The 21,396-nt window shown below is 44.4% G+C and overlaps 1 protein-coding gene across 2 annotated transcripts in view; it reads right to left on the bottom strand.

Annotated features, from left to right (window-relative positions):
- Nucleotides 1–21,396, bottom strand: part of KSR1 (kinase suppressor of ras 1) — a 221,561-nt gene that overhangs the window by 24,634 nt on the left and 175,531 nt on the right. For both annotated transcript variants that reach the window (XM_068268488.1, XM_068268487.1), the window contains 2 exons: nucleotides 20,062–20,158; nucleotides 14,780–14,913 (listed from right to left, as the gene is read on the bottom strand). In XM_068268488.1, the coding sequence (XP_068124589.1) occupies nucleotides 14,780–14,913; nucleotides 20,062–20,158 (231 nt within the window). The remainder of the gene's footprint in view (nucleotides 1–14,779; nucleotides 14,914–20,061; nucleotides 20,159–21,396) is intronic.

Here is a 21,396-nt window from a genome sequence, read left to right as displayed (position 1 = left end):
TAATGAGACTTAACTCCTATTGTATAAATAGGGAGGTGTCATACCTCCAGTGAAGACTCATGTATAGATGAACAAGGGTAGTCTTTATTATACTCATGGTTCTACTGTAGACAATGCGTTTCACAGCCCACTTCCTCAGGTCAATACAGTTAACCTTATAGAAAAGCCGTGCAATGCGTGGGCACCAACACATTGCACAGCTTTAAGGTTAACTATTTGTATTGACCTGAGAAAGCGGGCAGTGACCTGTGAAACGCGTTGTCTACAGTATAAACGGGTGTATAATAAACACTATCCTTGTTCATCTATACATGAGTCTTCACTGGAGGTAGGACACCTCCCTATTCTTTATACAATAGGAGTGAAGTCTCATTAATCCATCATATCCCTTGGGCGCCTCCCCAACCAGTACAGCCTAGGGCTAGTTGATGACCCCTATACATATAAAGGTTATAATAAACACTAAAGGCCCAATAAAGAACATGGGGAAGGGGGGTGCCCCAGCCTCTGAATCTCTAATTGCTCTGCCACTGCATAGTAGGCATAATGGCAAAGGATAGAGCTGAATGGAGATAAACATGAGTCCTGTACACATAGGCCCTAATTCAATTCACTTTTTCAAGTTTTCTCCTAGGAGACCATTTTTCATCTTCTGTTTAACCACTTCAGGACCACAGTCTTTTCGCCCCTTAAGGACCAGAGCCTTTTTCTCCATTCAGACCACTGCAGCTTTCACGGTTTATTGCTCGGTCATACAACCTACCACCTAAATGAATTTTACCTCCTTTTCTTGTCACTAATACAGCTTTCTTTTGCTGCTATTTGATTGCTGCTGCGAGTTTTAGTTTTTATTATATTCATCAAAAAAGACATGAATTTTGGCAAAAAAATGACTTTTTTTAACTTGCTGTGCTGACATTTTTCAAATAAAGTAAAATTTCCTATACATTTGAGCGCGAAAGTTATTCTGCTACATGTCTTTGATATAAAAAAAACCATTCAGTGTATATTTATTGGATTGGGTAAAAGTTATTGCGTTTACAAACTATGGTGCCAAAAGTGAATTTTCCCATTTTCAAGCATCTCTGACTTTTCTGCGCACCTGTCAGGTTTCATGAGGGGCTAAAATTCCAGGATAGTACAAATACCCCCCAAATGACCCCATTTTGGAAAGAAGACATCCCAAAGTATTCAGTGAGAGGCATGGTGAGTTCATAGAACATTTTATTTTTTGTCACAAGTTAGCGGAAAATGACACTTTCTGACAAAAAAAAGAAAAAAAAAAGTTTCCATTTCTTCTAACTTGCGACAAAAAAAAAATGAAATCTGCCACGGACTCACTATGCTCCTCTCTGAATACCTTGAAGTGTCTACTTTCCAAAATGGGGTCATTTGTGGGGTGTGTTCACTGTCCTGGCATTTTGGAGGGTGCCTAATTGTAAGCACCCCTGTAAAGCCTAAAGATGCTCATTGGACTTTTGGCCCCTTAGCGCAGTTAGGCTGCAAAAAAGTGCCACACATGTGGTATTGCCGTACTCAGGAGAAGTAGTATAATGTGTTTTGGGGTGTATTTTTACACATACCCATGCTGGGTGGGAGAAATATCTCCGTAAATGACAATTGTTTTATTTTTTTTACACACAATTGTCTATTTATAGAGATATTTCTCCCACTCAGCATGGGTATGTGGAAAAATACACCCCAAAACACATTATACTACTTCTCCTGAGTACGGCGATACCACATGTGTGGCACTTTTTTGCACCCTAACTGCGCTAAGGGGCCCAAAGTTCAATGAGTACCTGTGAGGATCTGTGCCTGTGTCATCCTGCTGGTGGCAGCACTGAGGTGGACTTCCGCTGTCTACCAGCAGATGGCTCTCATATTGCTGGGAGCGGGGCAATTCCTCGGCTCACCAGCAGATGGAACTGTGAGAGATTCTGGCCAGTCACCTGAGCAATGTGCTGCTTATTTAAGGCCGGACTTCCTAGCAGCACATTGCTAGGTCATTCCGTTTGTCTGCTCGCTGCAGTTGTGACTCTGGCCATCCAGTCCTGTGCTCCTGAACCCTGCTCTGATATTCTGTATTCCTGGTATTTGATCCTTGCTAGTCTGACTATTCTCTGTCTTCTGCCTTTGTACCTTGTATTCTCTGGTTATTGATCTTGGCTTGTACGACTATTCTTCCGTGTGCTGATTCTGCTGAGACGTCTCTGTATATATGGTATTATTGTATATACTCTCATATTGTGTGTGTTGCTGTATATATTTGTATAGATAGATAGATAGTCAGGGTTCTGGTATTTGTGGTGCACCACGCGTTGTTTGATTGTATATTGTATGTGTATGGTGATCTGCATTTGTTCACTTGCATTATTGTAAATAAAACACATTTATTATTCTACTCTGTTGTGCAGACGTCAGTATTTCCATTGTGATCTTCCTGTTTGTTAAACCAAAACGATTGCCATGCAGAGATCGTGGATCTGCCAGTCTGGTTCCAGTCACGACCACGATCTGCATGGCCAATCGTTACAGAATGACCTAGCCTACCCATATATTGATCACAGAAATACTGCAGATTCATCTATCTGTACAAAGAGTTGGAGTTTTGAAGATGTGTACTACTATGTCTTGCTGGCTGAGGATAGCAAAAGTTATTCCTTCATGTATTTTGCAGCATACTCCAGAAAGCAGCTTCAGCAGTTATTGGAGTTAGTGCAAAACTATGTTAATCAGAAAATCTTGTCTGCAGAAGAGGTGCAGGACTTGCTGCAAGTCCTTCAATGGTTGCTGAAAAGTAAATTATCCAAGGATAATTTTCTTGATCCTCCATTTAGCCCATCTGATGTTACCGTTTTGACGTCCATTTTGAAAAACGACAGGAAATCTTTCTTTCAGTTCTACTCCAAGAAAGACAAAAATATTATGCAAGCTTGTGTCCAATCCCTTCAATCATTGATTGATTTAAGAGTATGCAAATTTGAAAAAACCTCCTCGTTAATGTCTGCCTGGGAAGAGATGTTAATTTCCCAATGCAAACCTTGTTCTGTGACAGCAAAGAATAAAATACAAACTGGTTCTTTGTCTGTTACTATCCAGTCCAGTCTTGATTCTGTTTCTGATGTAGTTCAGTCAAGTTCTATTAATAGACAAATAAATTCTCTGCCAGTTAGGAACCAATCTCGTTTAGAGCCTGTCTTTTGTGCAGCAGATATTAACTATCTAATTGATCATTTAAAGAAGGATAGGAAAAGTTTTGTAAACCACTATTCTAAAATGGAAAGTTCTTGTCTGCTGAAATATGTGCATGCTGTGAAAAGGATGAGTGGTTACAAATTGTGTCCGCAGAAAGCCGCCTCTGCCCTGATCCAAGTTTGGGAGGAAATCTTGTCATTTGATGCATGCAGGCATGTGATTGAGGAATCAAATGAGTGGAGAGATTGCAGCAATCGAGTCAGTTTTGATTTTACTGCAGAAGAGATCAATGCTTATTATGGCTATTTGAAGAATGATAGGGAACAGTTTATGTCATTCTATTCGCAACAAAATGAGGAGTTTATTAGGAATTGTATCTGTGGAGTAAGATCTCTGATGGTTAATGCCTTGTGTGAGAATGAATCTGCCTCTGCTTTGATTGCCATCTGGCAAGAAATTCTTTCCTCTAAATTTCAATCTCACCCTCTCTCTGATAACCCTTATGTCCAGAGTTCACAACCTGCATGTCAGTTATCTGTACAAACTCCATTGCAAACTGCAGTCAGAACCACACCTTGGTCCTGGCAAAAATCATTAGAAAACAAGTCATCATCCAAAAAGAAAAAGAAATTCTTTCCTACCAACTCCATTCAGCGTGTGCAGCCTCCAGCCGATTCCAGTCGTGTGCAGCCTCCAGCCGATTCCAGTCGTGTGCAGCCTCCAGCCGATTCCAGTCGTGTGCAGCCTCCAGCCGATTCCAGTCGTGTGCAGCCTCCAGCCGATTCCAGTCGTGTGCAGCCTCCAGCCGATTCCAGTCGTGTGCAGCCTCCAGCTGATTCCAGTCGTGTGCAGACTCCATCCAAGTCGGTGCAGACTCCATCCAAGTCAGTGCAGACTCCATGCAGGTCGGTGCAGACTCCATGCAGCTCCATACAAACTTCACCCCGATCCGTGCAGACTTCACCCCGATCCGTGCAGACTTCACCCCGATCCGTGCAGACTTCAACCATGTCCATGCAGACTTCAACCATGTCCATGCAGACTCCAGGTGATTTGTGTCCTCAGCAATCTCCAGTCTGTCCTGAGCAGTCCTTCGCCTTTCTTTGTGGACTCTTTCATGGACTAGGTTTGCTGACAGTGGGTCAGCCTGCCAGGCCCGCAGAGTGTTGCATCCAGCCCGCAGAGTGTTGCATCCAGCCCGCAGAGTGTTGCATCCAGCCCGCAGAGTGTTGCATCCAGCCCGCAGAGTGTTGCATCCAGCCCGCAGAGTGTTGCATCCAGCCCGCAGAGTGTTGCATCCAGCCCGCAGAGTGTTGCATCCAGCCCGCAGAGTGTTGCATCCAGCCCGCAGAGTGTTGCATCCAGCCCGCAGAGTGTTGCATCCAGCCCGCAGAGTGTTGCATCCAGCCCGCAGAACTTTGCTCTTTGCCTGCGGAACTTTGCTCTTTGCCTGCGGAACTTTGCTCTTTGCCTGCGGAACTTTGCTCTTTGCCTGCGGAACTTTGCTCTTTGCCTGCGGAACTTTGCTCTTTGCCTGCGGAACTTTGCTCTTTGCCTGCGGAACTTTGCTCTTTGCCTGCGGAACTTTGCTCCTTGCCTGCGGAACTTTGCTCCCAGTCCGCACAGACTCAGTTCACACCGTTTCAGTGCCAGTCCGCACAAACTGTATCGGGATCTCAGCCAACGGTCCAGCCAAGCGCTCAGCCAACGGTCCAGCCAAGCGCTCAGCCAACGGTCCAGCCAAGCGCTCAGCCAACGGTCCAGCCAAGAGCTCAACCAAAGGTCCAGATCTATGAGGTTACACAGGCTGCTCTCCTGTCTGAAACTACTGAGCCTGCTGTCCTGCCTGAAGCATCCCAACCTGTTAACTTGCCTAAAGTTATCCCGTCTTCTGTTTTGCCTGAGGTTATGCAAGCTGCTGCCCAGCCTTCACAGACTTTTGTTGCTGCTTTTCCTGTAGGTGCCAAGTCTGTTGATGATCCTGCTCCTAATGGTGCTCAGACTGATGTTCCTGATGGTGCCCGGCCTGCTACTGTTCTTGCTTCTCCTGGTAGTGCCTGGTCTGCTGGACTACTTGAGGGCACCCAGTTTACAATCCAGCCTGTTGCTGCCCTGCCCGAGACTATTCAGTCTGTTGCTAATCTGCCTGCAGCACTACCTGAAGCTTTCCAGTTAACTGCTCAGATGTCACAGGACTCTGCTGTTGTTTCCAAGTCTGGCGACTCTGCTGTTGCTTCCAAGTCTGGTGACTTTGCTGCTGCTTCCAAGGTTGGTGAGTCTGCTGCCGCTCCTGAAGATATCCAGTCTGCTGCCGCTTCTGAGGGTATCCAGTCTGCTGCCGCTTCTGAGGGTATCCAGTCTGCTGCCGCTTCTGAGGGTATCCAGTCTGCTGCCGCTTCTGAGGGTATCCAGTCTGCTGCCGCTTCTGAGGGTATCCAGTCTGCTGCCGCTTCTGAGGGTATCCAGTCTGCTGCTGCTTCTGAGGGTATCCAGTCTGCTGCTGCTTCTGAGGGTATCCAGTCTGCTGCCGCTTCTGAGGGTATCCAGTCTGCTGCCGCTTCTGAGGGTATCCAGTCTGCTGCCGCTTCTGAGGGTATCCAGTCTGCTGCCGCTTCTGAGGGTATCCAGTCTGCTGCCGCTTCTGAGGGTATCCAGTCTGCTGCCGCTTCTGAGGGTATCCAGTCTGTGGTTCCAGTTGTTGCTTCCAAGTCTTCGGTTCCAGTTGTTGCTTCCAAGTCTTCGGTTCCAGTTGTTGCTTCCAAGTCTTCGGTTCCAGTTGTTGCTTCCAAGTCTTCGGTTCCAGTTGTTGCTTCCAAGTCTTCGGTTCCAGTTGTTGCTTCCAAGTCCTCGGTTCCAGTTGTTGCTTCCAAGTCTTCGGTTCCAGTTGTTGCTTCCAAGACCACGGTTCCAGTTGTTGCTTCGAAGTCCACGGTTCCAGTTGTTGCTTCCAAGTACGGTGTTCCTGCGGATCTCAAGTCTGCTCTGGCTCTTCTTGATCCTGATGGGTTCCAGAAGTTTTTCGATTTCTCTCCCTCCCTGCCCACCCAGCCTCGGTTTTTCTATTGGGACCCAGGTGGGGCTAACTCTGGAGATCGTATGGAGCGTTCGGAGCCCGCTCCTAAAGAGGGGGGTACTGTGAGGATCTGTGCCTGTGTCATCCTGCTGGTGGCAGCACTGAGGTGGACTTCCGCTGTCTACCAGCAGATGGCTCTCATATTGCTGGGAGCGGGGCAATTCCTCGGCTCACCAGCAGATGGAACTGTGAGAGATTCTGGCCAGTCACCTGAGCAATGTGCTGCTTATTTAAGGCCGGACTTCCTAGCAGCACATTGCTAGGTCATTCCGTTTGTCTGCTCGCTGCAGTTGTGACTCTGGCCATCCAGTCCTGTGCTCCTGAACCCTGCTCTGATATTCTGTATTCCTGGTATTTGATCCTTGCTAGTCTGACTATTCTCTGTCTTCTGCCTTTGTACCTTGTATTCTCTGGTTATTGATCTTGGCTTGTACGACTATTCTTCCGTGTGCTGATTCTGCTGAGACGTCTCTGTATATATGGTATTATTGTATATACTCTCATATTGTGTGTGTTGCTGTATATATTTGTATAGATAGATAGATAGTCAGGGTTCTGGTATTTGTGGTGCACCACGCGTTGTTTGATTGTATATTGTATGTGTATGGTGATCTGCATTTGTTCACTTGCATTATTGTAAATAAAACACATTTATTATTCTACTCTGTTGTGCAGACGTCAGTATTTCCATTGTGATCTTCCTGTTTGTTAAACCAAAACGATTGCCATGCAGAGATCGTGGATCTGCCAGTCTGGTTCCAGTCACGACCACGATCTGCATGGCCAATCGTTACAGTACCTTTAGGATTTCACAGGTCATTTTGAGAAATTTCGTTTCAAGACTACTCCTCACGCTTTAGGGCCCCTAAAATGCCAGGACAGTATAGGAACCCCACAAATTACCCCATTTTAGAAAGAAGACACCCCAAGGTATTCCGTTAGGAGGATGGTGAGTTCATAGAAGATTTTTTTTTTTTGTCACAAGTTAGCGGAAATTGATTTTAATTGTTTTTTTTCACAAAGTGTCATTTTCCGCTAACTTGTGACAAAAAATAAAATCTTCTATGAACTCACCATACTCCTAACGGAATACCTTGGGGTGTCTTCTTTCTAAAATGGGGTCATTTGTGGGGTTCCTATACTGCCCTGGCATTTTAGGGGCCCTAAACCGTGAGGAGTAGTCTTGAAACCAAATGTCGCAAAATGACCTGTGAAATCCTAAAGGTACTCATTGGACTTTGGGCCTCTTAGCGCACTTAGGGTGCAAAAAAGTGCCACACATGTGGTACCGCCGTACTCAGGAGAAGTAGTATAATGTGTTTTGGGGTGTATTTTTACACATACCCATGCTGGGTGGGAGAAATATCTCTGTAAATGACAATTGTTTGATTTTTTTTTTACACACAATTGTCCTTTTACAGAGATATTTCTCCCACCCAGCATGGGTATGTGTAAAAATACACCCCAAAACACAATATACTACTTCTTCTGAGTACGGCGATACCACATGTGTGACACTTTTTTGCAACCTAGGTGCGCTAAGGGGCCTAACGTCCTATTCACAGGTCATTTTGAGGCATTTGGATTCTAGACTACTGCTCACGGTTTAGGGCCCCTAAAATGCCAGGGCAGTATAGGAACCCCACAAGTGCCCCAATTTTAGAAAGAAGACACCCCAAGGTATTCTGTTAGGAGTATGGTGAGTTCATAGAAGATTTTTTTTTTTGTCACAAGTTAGCGGAAAATGACACTTTGTGAAAAAAAAAACAATACATATCAATTTCCGCTAACTTGTGACAAAAAATAAAATCTTCTATGAACTCATCATACACCTAACAGAATACCTTGGGGTGTCTTCTTTCTAAAATGGGGTCACTTGTGGGGTTCCTATACTGCCCTGGCATTTTAGGGGCCCTAAACCGTGAGGAGTAGTCTTGAACCCAAATGTCTCAAAATGACCTGTGAAATCCTAAAGGTACTCATTGGACTTTGGGCCCCTTAGCACAGTTAGGCTGCAAAAAAGTGTCACACATGTGGTATCGCCGTACTCAGAAGAAGTAGTATAATGTGTTTTGTGGTGTATTTTTACATATAACCATGCTGGGTGGGAGAAATATCTCTGTAAATGACACATTTTTGATTTTTTTTACACACAATTGTCCATTTACAGAGAGATTTCTCCCACCCAGCATGGGTATGTGTAAAAATACACCACAAAACACATTATACTACTTCTCCCGAGTATGGCGATACCACATGTGTGACACTTTTTTGCAGCCTAGGTGCGCTAAGGGGCCCAACGTCCTATTCACAGGTCATTTTGAGGCATTTGTTTTCTAGACTACTCCTCACGGTTTAGGGCCCCTAAAATGCCAGGGCAGTATAGGAACCCCACAAGTGACCCCATTTTAGAAAGAAGACACCCCAAGGTATTCCGTTAGCGGTATGGTGAGTTCATAGAAGATTTTATTTTTTGTCACAAGTTAGTGAAAAATGACACTTTGTGAAAAAAACAATAAAAATCCAATTTCCACTAACTTTTGACAAAAAATAAAATCTTCTATGAACTCATCATACACCTAACAGAATACCTTGGGGTGTCTTCTTTCTAAAATGGGGTCATTTGTGGGGTTCCTATACTGCCCTGGCATTTTACGGGCCCAAAACTGTGAGTAGTCTGGAAACCAAATTTCTCAAAATGACTGATCAGGGGTATAAGCATCTGCAAATTTTGATGACAGGTGGTCTATGAGGGGGCAAATTTTGTGGAACCGGTCATAAGCAGGGTGGCCTCTTAGATGACAGGATGTTTTGGGCCTGATCTGATGGATAGGAGTGCTAGGGGGGTGACAGGAGGTGATTGATGGGTGTCTCAGGGGGCGGTTAGAGGGGAAAATAGATGCAATCAATGCACTGGGGAGGTGATCGGAAGGGGGTCTGAGGGGGATCTGAGGGTTTGGCTGAGTGATCAGGAGCCCACACGGGGCAAATTAGGGCCTGATCTGATGGGTAGGTGTGCTAGGGGGTGACAGGAGGTGATTGATGGGTGTCTCAAGGTGTGATTAGAGGGGGAAAATAGATGCAAGCAATGCACTAGCGAGGTGATCAGGGCTGGGGTCTGAGGACGTTCTGAGGTGTGGGCGGGTGATTGGGTGCCCTCAAGGGGCAGATTAGGGTCTAATCTGATGGGTAACCGTGACAGGTGGTGATAGGGGGTGATTGATGGGTAATTAGTGGGTGTTTAGAGGAGAGAAGAGATGTAAACACTGCACTTGGGAGGTGATCTGATGTCGGATCTGCGGGCGATCTATTGGTGTGGGTGGGTGATCAGATTGCCCGCAAGGGGCAAGTTAGGGGCTGATTTATGGGTGGCAGTGACAGGGGGTGATTGATAGGTGATTGACAGATGATCAGTGGGTTATTACAGGGAATAACAGATGTAAATATTGCACTGGCGAATTGATAAAGGGGGGTCTGAGGGCAATCTGAGTGTGTGGGCGGGTGATTGGGTGCCCGCAAGGGGCAGATTAGGGTCTAATCTGATGGATAACAGTGACAGGTGGTGATAGGGGGTGATTGATGGGTAATTAGTGGGTGTTTAGAGGAGAGAAGAGATGTAAACACTGCACTTGGGAGGTGATCTGATGTCGGATCTGCGGGCGATCTATTGGTGTGGGTGGGTGATCAGATTGCCCGCAAGGGGCAGGTTAGGGGCTGATTGATGGGTGGCAGTGACAGGGGGTGATTGATGGGTGGCAGTGACAGGGGGTGATTGACAGGTGATCAGTGGGTTATTACAGGGAATAACAGATGTAAATATTGCACTGGCGAATTGATAAAGGGGGGTCTGAGGGCAATCTGAGCGTGTGGGCGGGTGATTGGGTGCCCGCAAGGGGTAGATTAGGGTCTAATCTGATGGGTAACAGTGACAGGTGGTGATAGGGGGTGATTGATGGGTGATTGATGGGTAATTAGTGGGTGTTTAGAGGAGAGAAGAGATGTAAACACTGCACTTGGGAGGTGATCTGATGTCGGATCTGCGGGCGATCTATTGGTGTGGGTGGGTGATCAGATTGCCCGCAAGGGGCAGGTTAGGGGCTGATTGATGGGTAGCAGTGACAGGGGGTGATTGACGGGTGATTGACAGGTGATTGACAGGTGATCAGGGGGGATAGATGCATACAGTACACCGGGGGGGGGGGGGGGGGGGTCTGGGGAGAATCTGAGGGGTGGGGGGGTGATCAGGAGGGGGCAGTGGGCAGGGGGGAGATAAAAAAAAAAATAGCGTTGACAGATAGTGACAGGGAGTGATTGATGGGTGATTAGGGGGGTGACTGGGTGCAAACAGTGGTCTGGGGGGTGGGCAGGGGGGGGGTCTGAGGGGTGCTGTGGGCGATCAGGGGGCGGGGGGGGGAAATCAGTGTGCTTTGGTGCAGACTAGGGTGGCTGCAGCCTGCCCTGGTGGTCCCTCGGACACTGGGACCACCAGGGCAGGAGGCAGCCAGTATAATAGGCTTTGTATACATTACAAAGCCTATTATACTATGTACATGCGGCACTCCCGCAGCCGCCCCCGCCGATGGGCGTATTGCGGTCGTTTGGGCCCAGTCTTTGCCGCCGCCCATCGGCTGGGGGCGGTCCTCAAGTGGTTAAAATAACTTTTCAGCACTTTTCACCTGAAAAAGTAGGTTTCTAGTGGCTTAAATGGCATTTTATCCGAATCCGAAGATTTGTATAGCGTTTTTCTCATGTCGGACTCAAAGCACTCAAGAGCTGCAGCCACTGGGCGCGTTCAAGAGGCCACCCTGCAGTGTTAGGGAGTCTTGCCTTGAACGCCTTACTGAATAGGTACTGACCCTAGAGAAACCCTAGAGAAAAAGTGAATTGAATAAGACCCATACATTCAAATAAGACTATTCCAATCATCTCTTTATCATATAGATTTGCAATTTGCAACACATATTATGATAAAGCCTACTTTTCCTACACTGAAAAAAGGCATATTCCGTGGGGCGCACAGGTGGCATAGTGGTTAACGCTCTCGCCTTGCAGCACTGGGTCACCGGTTCGAATCCCAGCCAGGTCAACATCTGCAAGGAGTTTGTATGTTCTCCCCATGTCTGTGTGGGTTTCCTCCAACGCTCTGGTTTCTTCACACATCCCAAAAACATACAGATAAGTTAATTGGCTTGCCCCTAAATTGGCCCTACACTATGATATATGCACTACACGATACATACATAGACATGTCGCTATAGTAGGGATTCGATTGTGAGCCCCTCTGAGGGACAGTTAGTGACAAGACAATATACTCTGTACAGCGCTGCGTCATATGTTGGTGCTATATAAATACGTAACCACTTGAGGACCACAGTGCTAAACCCCCCTAAAGACCAGGCTAATTTTTACTGAAATGGCCACTGCAGCTTTAAGGCCAAGCTGCAGGGCCGAACAACTCAGCACAGATTCCCCCCCCCCCCCTTTTCCCCCCACCAACCGAGCTCTCTGTTGGTGGGGTCTGATCACCCACCAGTTGTTTATTTTTTTTTAAATAAATATTTGTGTGTGTGTTTTTGTATCATTTAATGTTTTTCTTTTTTCTTAGTAAACCCCTCCCTCCCCCCAGCTGGCCAATCACGCGATCGGCTGTCATAGGCTTTTGCCTATGAGAGCCGATCGCTCTCTAGTCCTCCAGGGGGACAGCCGTGTCACACGGCTGTCCCTAGTGCAGCGCTGCTGCTGATCGCAGCGCTGCACTATGTAAATAGACGGCGATCACGCGGTCTAACAGTCTCCCGAGCGGCAATAGCCGCTCGAAGACTGAAGAGGGGGTGAAGCTCCACCCCCCGAGAAGGAGATGCGCGCGCACACCCTGCGTGCGATCTCCTTCAGTAGCCGGCTCCAGGACCTGACGCCAATTGGCGTTAGGCGGTCCTGGGGCTACCGCCACGTCTGCGCCCGTTGGCGTGGGGCGGTCTTTAGGTAGTTAAATAAATAAATATTCCAAACTAAGGTATTGATAAGAGTACAATGGGATGTGAAAGTTTGGGCAACCTGTTAATCGTCATGATTTTCCTGTATAAATCGTTGGTTGTTACGATAAAAAAGGTCAGTTAAATATATCATATAGGAGACACCCACAGTGATATATGAGAAGTGAATTGACGTTTATTGCATTTACAGAAAGTGTGCAATAATTGTTTAAATAAAATTAGGCAGGTGCATAAATTTTGGCACTGTTGTCATGTTAATGATTCCAAAACCTTTAGAACTAATTATTGGAACTCAAATTGGCTTGGTAAGCTCAGTGACCCCTGACCTACATACACAGGTGAATCCAATTATAAGAAAGAGTATTTAAGGGGGTCAATTGTAAGTTTCCCTCCTCTTTTACATTTCTCTGAAGAGTAGCAACATGGGGGTCTCAAAACAACTCTCAAATGACTTGTAGACAAAATCATGTCATTTCATCATGGTTTAGGGAAAGGATACAGAAAGCTGTCTCAGAGATTTCAGCTGTCTGTTTCCACAGTAAGGGCCCTTTTCCACTAGAGCGTTTGCGATTGCTTAGTTGCAAAACCACAAACCGCTAGTGATTTTAAAATCGCTACAGTTTGCTATTTAACTGTTCCGCGGCGTGATCACGATTTAGTGAAAAACGAATCGCGGTAGTGGAAATTACCTACCACGATTCGTTTATCACTAAATCGCGATCGCGCCACGGATTGATTTTTGCCGCGATTTTGCTATGCAGTGCATAGCATAGCAAAGTCCCGATCGCAAACGTCGGGAAATCGCCGGTAAATTTTGGACTTTAGCTAAATCGCAATCGCTAGCGTTTAGCGTGAACGCTAGCGATTGCTAGCGGAAAAGGGCCCTTAGGAACATATTGAGGAAATGGAAGACCACAGGTTCAGTTCAAGTTAAGGCTCGAAGTGGCAGACCAAGAAAAATCTCAGTTAATAGAAGCGATGAATGGTGAGGACAGTCAAAGTCAACCCACAGACCAGCACCAAAGACCTACAACATCATCTTGCTGCAGATGAAGTCACTGTGCATCGTTCAACAATTCAGCGCACTTTACACAAGGAGATGCTGTATGCAGAGGAAGCCTTTTCGCCGCCCACAGCACAAACAGAGCCGCTTGAGGTATGGTAAAGCACATTTGGACAAGCCAGCTTCATTTTGGAATAAGATGTTGTGGACTGATGAAACTAAAATTTAGTTATTTGGGCATAACAAGGGGCGTTATGCATGGATGAAAAACAACACTGCAGTTCAAGAAAAACACCTGCTACCTACAGTAAAATATGGTGGTGGTTCCATCATGCTGTGGGGCTGTGTGGCCAGTGCATGGACTGAGAATCATGTCAAAGTTGAGGGACGCATGGATTCCACTCAGTATCAGCAGATTCTGGAGACCAATGTCCAGGACTCAGTGACAAAGCTGAAGCTGCCCCAGGGGTGGATCTTTCAACAAGAAAACGACCCTAAACACTGCTCAAAATCCACTAAGGCATTCATGCAGAGGAAGAAGTACAATGTTCTGGAATGGCCATCTCAGTCCCCAGACCTGAATATAATTGAAATTATGTGGTGTGAGTTAAAGAGAGCTGTCCATTAGGCCTGAAAGATAAATCGAATTTAAATCGAAATCGCGATCACCAAGATCACAATTTCGGAATCGTCAAAGCGGCAATTATCGTGATCACGTCATTTCCACATGGGGGAAGTTTGAAGAAGTGTGCTTGCCAAAACTCCGGGTTCCTGTATGTCACATGACATACAGAAAGTATTCCATGCATTAGAAGCTATGTCCAGAACTAATGCAGCTTGGGGGACAGAGGAGGCACAGAGAGACACAGAGAGAAACAGAGCGGGCACAGAGACACAAAGGGGGCAAGAGAAAGACCCAGAGGAGGCATAAAGAGGCAAAGGGGGCACAAAGAGACAGAGGAGGGAACAACTAGGCAAAGAGGGGGAACAAAGCTTGATTGGAAGGAAACCGTGAATCGAGTCGAAATCGCAATTTCAGACAGAAATCGCTCAATTCAATTTTTTCCTAAAACCGTTCAGGCCTACTGTCCATGCTCGGAAGCCATCAAACCTGAATGAACTAGAGATGTTTTGTAAAGAGGAATGGTCTAAAATACCCTCAACCAAAATCCAGACTCTCATTTGAACCTACAGGAAGTATTTTAATTTCTGCAAAAGGAGGATCTACTAAATATTGATTTCATTTCTTTTTTTGTGGTGCCCAAATTTATGCACCTGCCCAATTTTGTTTAAACAATTATTGCGCACTTTCTGTAAATTCAATAAACTTCATTTCACTACTCAAACATCACTTTGTGTGTCTCCTATATGATATATTTAACTGACATTTTTTATCGTAACAACCAACGATTTATACAGGAACATCTTGATGATTAACAAGATTGCCCAAACTTTCGCATCTCACTGTATACATTTCTCTTTATGCCAGGTAACACATTCATGACGCCTCACCTTCCCTCTTGTACAACTCCCGAAATTCCAAACAAGCCAAAGTCTGTGATTATGACTTTCCCATTTTCATAGAAAACATTCTTGGATTTCAAATCCTTGTGGACAATGCCTTTGGCATGAAGGTAGCCCATGCCCTGAAAATGCACAGAATAGCAGAGCATTAGGTACAAACAGGTTCTACATAAACTCGGCACTCAGAACGAAGGTTTTATAAACCCTACTTAGAAAAAACTATAATTTAAAAAAAAATATTGACATTAATTTCCATAATCCCAGTATAAACCTTGAAACAGAAATAGCACATGAAGACACATTTCTTTCAGTTCCTTTATTCCTCACTTTTTGCAATTTCCCTTAAAGTAAACTCTCACGGTGACCCTGAATCTGACAAATATCTCTAATCTGCAGAGTTATTCTCCATACAGATATGCATAGATACTTGTTGTAAGGATATGAGAAGGCTGCCTGATAGCATCATGACATTTTTTTGCATGATTGAAGGTTTACTCAGAGATACCTTGAACTTCATCCTGAATCAGAAGAGAGAGTAATGGAAGCAGGACGTGTTGAATTAAGTTAATACCATTTAATGGCTAACTTAACAGAAAAAGGGTAGGCTTTTGGCCAATAAGCGGACTCTTTTTCTGTAATGTCAGCCAATAAATGTTATCATCCTAAATCGAAACTTCCTGCTTTAACGGATGGCTAACATGGTACATTACTCCACTGGAAACATTGAAAAAGTAACTCAAAGTTTGGAAAAAAATAAAATAAAATAAAAAGTTACTCAAAGTGAGGTGATATTTCTGCAAAGCCATAAGGTTTCATGGATATCAGCCCTTCATGGAATCCATATACTAACAATGGGTAATCGCTCTTCAACCCAACTAGCTTCTACTCAAAAATTGTAGCTCCACCTTTGGGAGCATGCACATGTACCGTAATGTGAAATTTTACTCTTTATGATTAATCTATATATCACAAGATATGTATATATAAAAAAAACTGAGCTTTTTATGGTTAATACCTTACATGTATCTATTGTCATATGGACTATATGTAGGGTGTGTAAAATATCAAAGCAACCTTTAGGTAGGTATAGACATTTAGGCTTTGATCCCACTGCATGGGGTCCAATGTATGTTTTGGATTGCATGTAATTAGGGAATCGATAGGACAAAGTTTCTGTTCCCAACAGTACAATGCCAAATTACAAATACAGTGCATTCTGCATTTCTGGTGCAATGGCACTGCTGACCTGTGCAGTACAATTAACTGCAGTCTACAAAGGCACCAGAAATCACACAGCAAGCACATGAGAAATAGTGGGAACATCTGGTTTTCTGTCATTTACCAGTATAGTAAGGTTTAAGCCATCCATGCAAAGCATGATCTGACATTTGTTGTCTGCTCCATGATTACCCAGATGTAAGTTTGCATAAGCCAAACAACAAGTACTGTGGAGAGAAGGGGACAAATGCAATAATACCCCATACTCCAGGAAATGCAACAGCAATTGTCCAATGAACCCCCTCAAACAAAGCAGATGATTCTTTCCACTTCCTTTAGTAGGGATGACTGCATAAAACAGGATATGCAGATGTCAGAATGTCACCCAATCTGATCACAGATGATTGGAACCAGCATCAATATCATTTTGGCCGACAGACAGCTGAGAGCATCTGTCGGCAATAGGGAATTGCATGCGTTGTGCAATAAAAAGGAGCACTGATGGAATTTTTTCCCTGCAGCGGAAAAAAATGCACATGGCTCCCTCTGCACTGCGATTATGCATTGGGAAGCATTATGTGCGTTTTCCTGTGTTTTTGCAGTGAAGAAAACGGACGTGATTTTGTGTGATCCCTGCCTAAAAGTGAGATTTCCTGTCATTCTGGAGACTTTGTTTTCCATGTCCCTTGTGAAGTGACATTTCTCTGAAGGATATACAAGATGGCAATGAGAACGTGACAGAGGATCAGAAAAGTATGTCACAGCACATATCATGCTTATGAAAAAACATGCCACATCACACCCAGGAAATAATAAAATATTTCATGGTAAACGAAATTCTTTATGAATATTTACAGCAATAGTATTGAGAATGTTGCTGCATATAGTCAGCCAAGCAGGGCTGTACACCAAGCTAAAAAGGTTTTACAGAACAAGAGAGGAAGAAAACTCCTTTGAAGATATGAACTCTTGAAATGTCACTGTGCCCTTTCCACCACAAACCCATCCCACACAAACCGCACTGCTTGTTAGGTTTAAGGAAATAACCCGAGTTTACAACACAATCAAGTTTATGGGCAAACTTTCATGTGCATTAGTCTGCAAAAAGTGCAGCAAGAGAATAAATTCTTTATTTACATTGCAGCAGCTGTAGAACAGGATTCATAAAACATAAAACGTAAGCCATTTCAAACAATTCTTTGTCACGAATACTCCTACACTTAAGTAAGACACATAGGTAAGTCCAAGGACTAGCCTAGTGGCTTTTTTGTAACCTTCTGGGCTGGGGTGCAGTGAGGTTGAACTTGATGGAAGCAGGTTTCTTTTCAATCTAGTTAACTAGGTAACTATGAATACTCCCTCACTGAAATCCAACACATAGTCAAAACCAGGGCAGAACAGTGGCGTAGTGGTTAGCGCTCTCGCCTTGCATTGCTGGGTCTCCGGTTTGAATCCCAGCCAGGTCAACATCTACAAGTAGTTTGTATGTTCTCCCCGTGTCTAGGTGGGTTTCCTCCGGGCACTCCGGTTTCCTTCCACATCTCAAAAACATACAGATAAGGTAATTGGCTACCCCCTAAATTGGCCCTAGACTACAATATATACATAGTTACATAGTTATATAGTTATTTTGGTTGAAAAAAGACATACGTCCATCGAGTTCAACCAGTATAAAGTACAACACCAGCCTGCTCCCTCACATATCCCTGTTGATCCAGAGGAAGGCGAAAAAACCCTTACAAGGCATGGTCCAATTAGCCCCAAAAGGGAAAAATTCCTTCCTGACTCCAGATGGCAATCAGATAAAATCCCTGGATCAACATCATTAGGCATTACCTAGTAATTGTAGCCATGGATGTCTTTCAACGCAAAGAAAGCATCTAAGCCCCCTTTAAATGCAGGTATAGAGTTTGCCATAACGACTTCCTGTGGCAATGAATTCCACATCTTAATCACTCTTACTGTAAAGAACCCTTTCCTAAATAAATGGCTAAAACGTTTTTCCTGCATGCACAGATCATGTTCTCTAGTCCTTTGAGAAGGCCTAGGGACAAAAAGCTCATCCGCCAAGCTATTATATTGCCCTCTGATGTATTTATACATGTTAATTAGATCCCCTCTAAGGCGTCTTTTTTCTAGACTAAATAAACCCAGTTTATCTAACCTTTCTTGGTAAGTGAGACCTTCCATCCCACGTATCAATTTTGTTGCTCGTCTCTGCACCTGCTCTAAAACTGCAATACATACATAGACATATGACTATGGTAGGGACTAGATTGTGAGCTCCTCTGAGGGACAGTTAGTGACAAGACTATATATACTCTGTACAGCACTGTGGAAGATGTTAGCGCTATATAAATACTAAATAATAAAACCATGGACTGACCTACATGAGTTACACCGAATCTAAATGGTTCTATTTTACCTTTTTCAGGAAAAAATACATGCAACCAAAAAAGAAAAAGAATTTCACAACGAATTTTTGAGCCATTTCACTAATCAAAAAACACAGAGACTGACTTGTCTAACTCTATAATCAGAGTCAAGGAGTAGTATTCCAACCATGGCACCTGCAAATTAGAGGAGGTCTAATGCAATTTTGTTTAACTGTAGGCAAAATAATATAGAGAAAAAAAGAAGGTACACTTGTCTATCTATTCATGTCACATTTTACCTATGTTATCCTTTAAACAATTTTTTTTTAGGGGCTATACATTTTCATTAGATGTGTGGAAATGCCTGTACTTTGGCTGCTGGCTCCACGAACAGTACATTATATATGTGATACAAATCAAAGTTTGCTCTGAATACCTTAACATTGATGTTCCTGTGTTGTGTGGATGGAGGTGATGTTTTTGCTGCTTGGTATGGAGGAAAGATGGATTTGAAATCTGGCACTGAAGCCAAAAGGATGAAGGCATAAAAATGTGACATTTAGAAGGGAGAGTAGGGGAGGAGTTAAGCTTTGAAGAAAAATGGTTTGAAGAGGTGGTGTAACTGTTGGAGGTTTGACAACTGCTTACTTCTCCTAATCAGGTTAGCGATGACCATGTTGGTGGCATTATCTTCAGTTGGCTACACAGAGCTTAGTCTTATGTGATCGAGTGAGAACGTTTAAGGAATCAGAAAGGATATTTACATTAAGGAGAGGTTTTACCTTATGGGGAAGGGCAAGGTTAGACTTCGAAAGGAGTGGGGTCAAACGTAAGAATACTTCCACTCCAAGAAATATAACAGCAATTGTCCAGAGGACAATCCCCCAAAAAGAAAACAGACAATTGTTCACTATTTCCCTGCGCAGCGAAGACTGCATAAAACAGGATACGCATACATTTTCTCATGGAAAGCATTTTTTGCAGTTGTATCCTTTGGAGGCAGGTGGTGGATGGCTTGATCTGGTGGTGTGAGCCCTGGAGTGAGTTGTCTGTGCCTGTCCTCCCTACTCTGGAGTGTTGTATGTGAGCCAGCCCTGAGCTCTAAAGCGGGGGAGTAACCCATGCTTAACTCCTTTCTCATGTGGTGTCCTCAAGTTAATGCGCATGTAGCAGAACGCAATGGACGTTAAGGTAAGTGCCTGCTTTTAATATTGGGAGGTGGGTGCAGACGGCTCTCCACGGCGCTGGCCACGGTTAAGGGGGTCGCCTGCGCCACCCAGCCTCCCCCCCCCCCCGGGGTGCCGCTGTGGTTTCCAGGCAGTGAGAGAGCCTGGGACCCCGTGGTCCCCCCGGTTGTATGGGGGCATTGGGAAGCCAGCCACCCGTGGCGCTCTTGGATAGTGCTAATGTAGCATGAACTAATTCCTGCAGGGTTACCGCTTCCCGGTATTGGTTTTTTGACCCTGCATAGTTTGGAATGCGAAAGCAAATGCACATTTGCATGAGCATTGCCTCATGAATAGCCAGTTAGGCCAGATTTCCAAAGCCAGACTTGCTAGGGTTAAACTTGGTGTTTGAGCACGCATACATTTTCTCATGGAAAGTAAAACAGGATATACAGACGTCAGAATGCCACTTAATATACACACATACAATAGGGCAAGCAAGACTGTTTACCTTTATTATTTCTTGTGCAATTTGCCGTGTTTTGTTGATATCCAGTGAGGTCTTGGGATCTCTTACAAATGCATGCAGTGTTCTCCCTTTGCAGTAACTAAAACAAAATAATACAACAGGAGAAATTATGTTAAACAAACTGTATGTTATTCATCATTATCATTTACGTATTATTACATCATCATGTAAGTTTTAAGTCCATTTTAATGCATGAATTATTAGCAAACAGAATAAAATGTGCAGTGAGAAGTAAGTTTTTTCAATAAAATATTTAAAAGTACCCGCTACATAAAACCACAGCTTCTGAGTTTATGACATTTGACACTCCACAAGCCCCTGCAGCTCCACCCCCCACCCCCCTCCAAATGCAGGAATTTGGTTACTTCCACAATTCATATGGCAACTGCAGTGACAGTCCACGTCATGGGAGAAAATTGGACCCAGTCCCTGCCACTGACCCACTTCCTCTTAGTGGCAGACAGCCAATGGACTGTACTGTAATTTGTCAGGACTTTTCTTCAATCACCCAACACTAACCTACTCATTCTCCTATGCCTAATATTAACCACACACACACACACACACACACACACACACACACACACACACACACACACACACACACACACACACACACACACACACACACACACACACACACACACACACACACACACACACACACACACACACACACACCTAACACTAACCACTAACCACTAACCCCACTGCTATGTATGGCACCCAATTGAATCTTCAGGTGCTCAGCTATACTATAGCCAAGCACCTATTACCAGGACCCAGGGCGCATCCGGACTGCTGGAGCAAAATAACGCTCAACCAAACTGCTGGAGCCAAAAAACACTCGGCTACAGCAGTGTGCAGTCGAATTGTCATAGCTGAATGACGCTTGTACGAGCTGCTGGAGCTAAACAGCACTTCACTGTCCTATAGGCAAGCGCCAAGTGCCGCAGTACCGCCAATATCCATAGCCAGAATATGCTACTGCTTGCAGGAGTTCAGCTATGTAATAACTAAACTCCAGCGCCTAAATTACCCTGTAAGCACTGCCATAGCAGCGTATTACATTAGGTCCTATGGCGTCACCCAATTTATCAGGTGTGCATCACTCCCAATTTACCTGATCTGGCAGCACATGCACAAATGTTTAACGCTGCATGGTTTGAACACCAGACTGTAAGCTGCACTAGGTTTAAAGGACACCCAAGGTGAAATTAAACTAATGAAATAAACAATTGTATGTATCCTCCTTCTTCTAAAAAAGACTTTTTAAGATATTTCACAGTTTAATTTTATATTTAAATCTACTTTTTA

The sequence above is a fragment of the Hyperolius riggenbachi genome, chromosome 2, assembly GCF_040937935.1.
Source record: "Hyperolius riggenbachi isolate aHypRig1 chromosome 2, aHypRig1.pri, whole genome shotgun sequence".
Lineage (NCBI taxonomy): Eukaryota > Metazoa > Chordata > Amphibia > Anura > Hyperoliidae > Hyperolius > Hyperolius riggenbachi.
The sequence above is the reverse complement of the archived record's forward strand: the minus strand, read 5'-3'. Positions and strand labels throughout refer to the sequence as shown.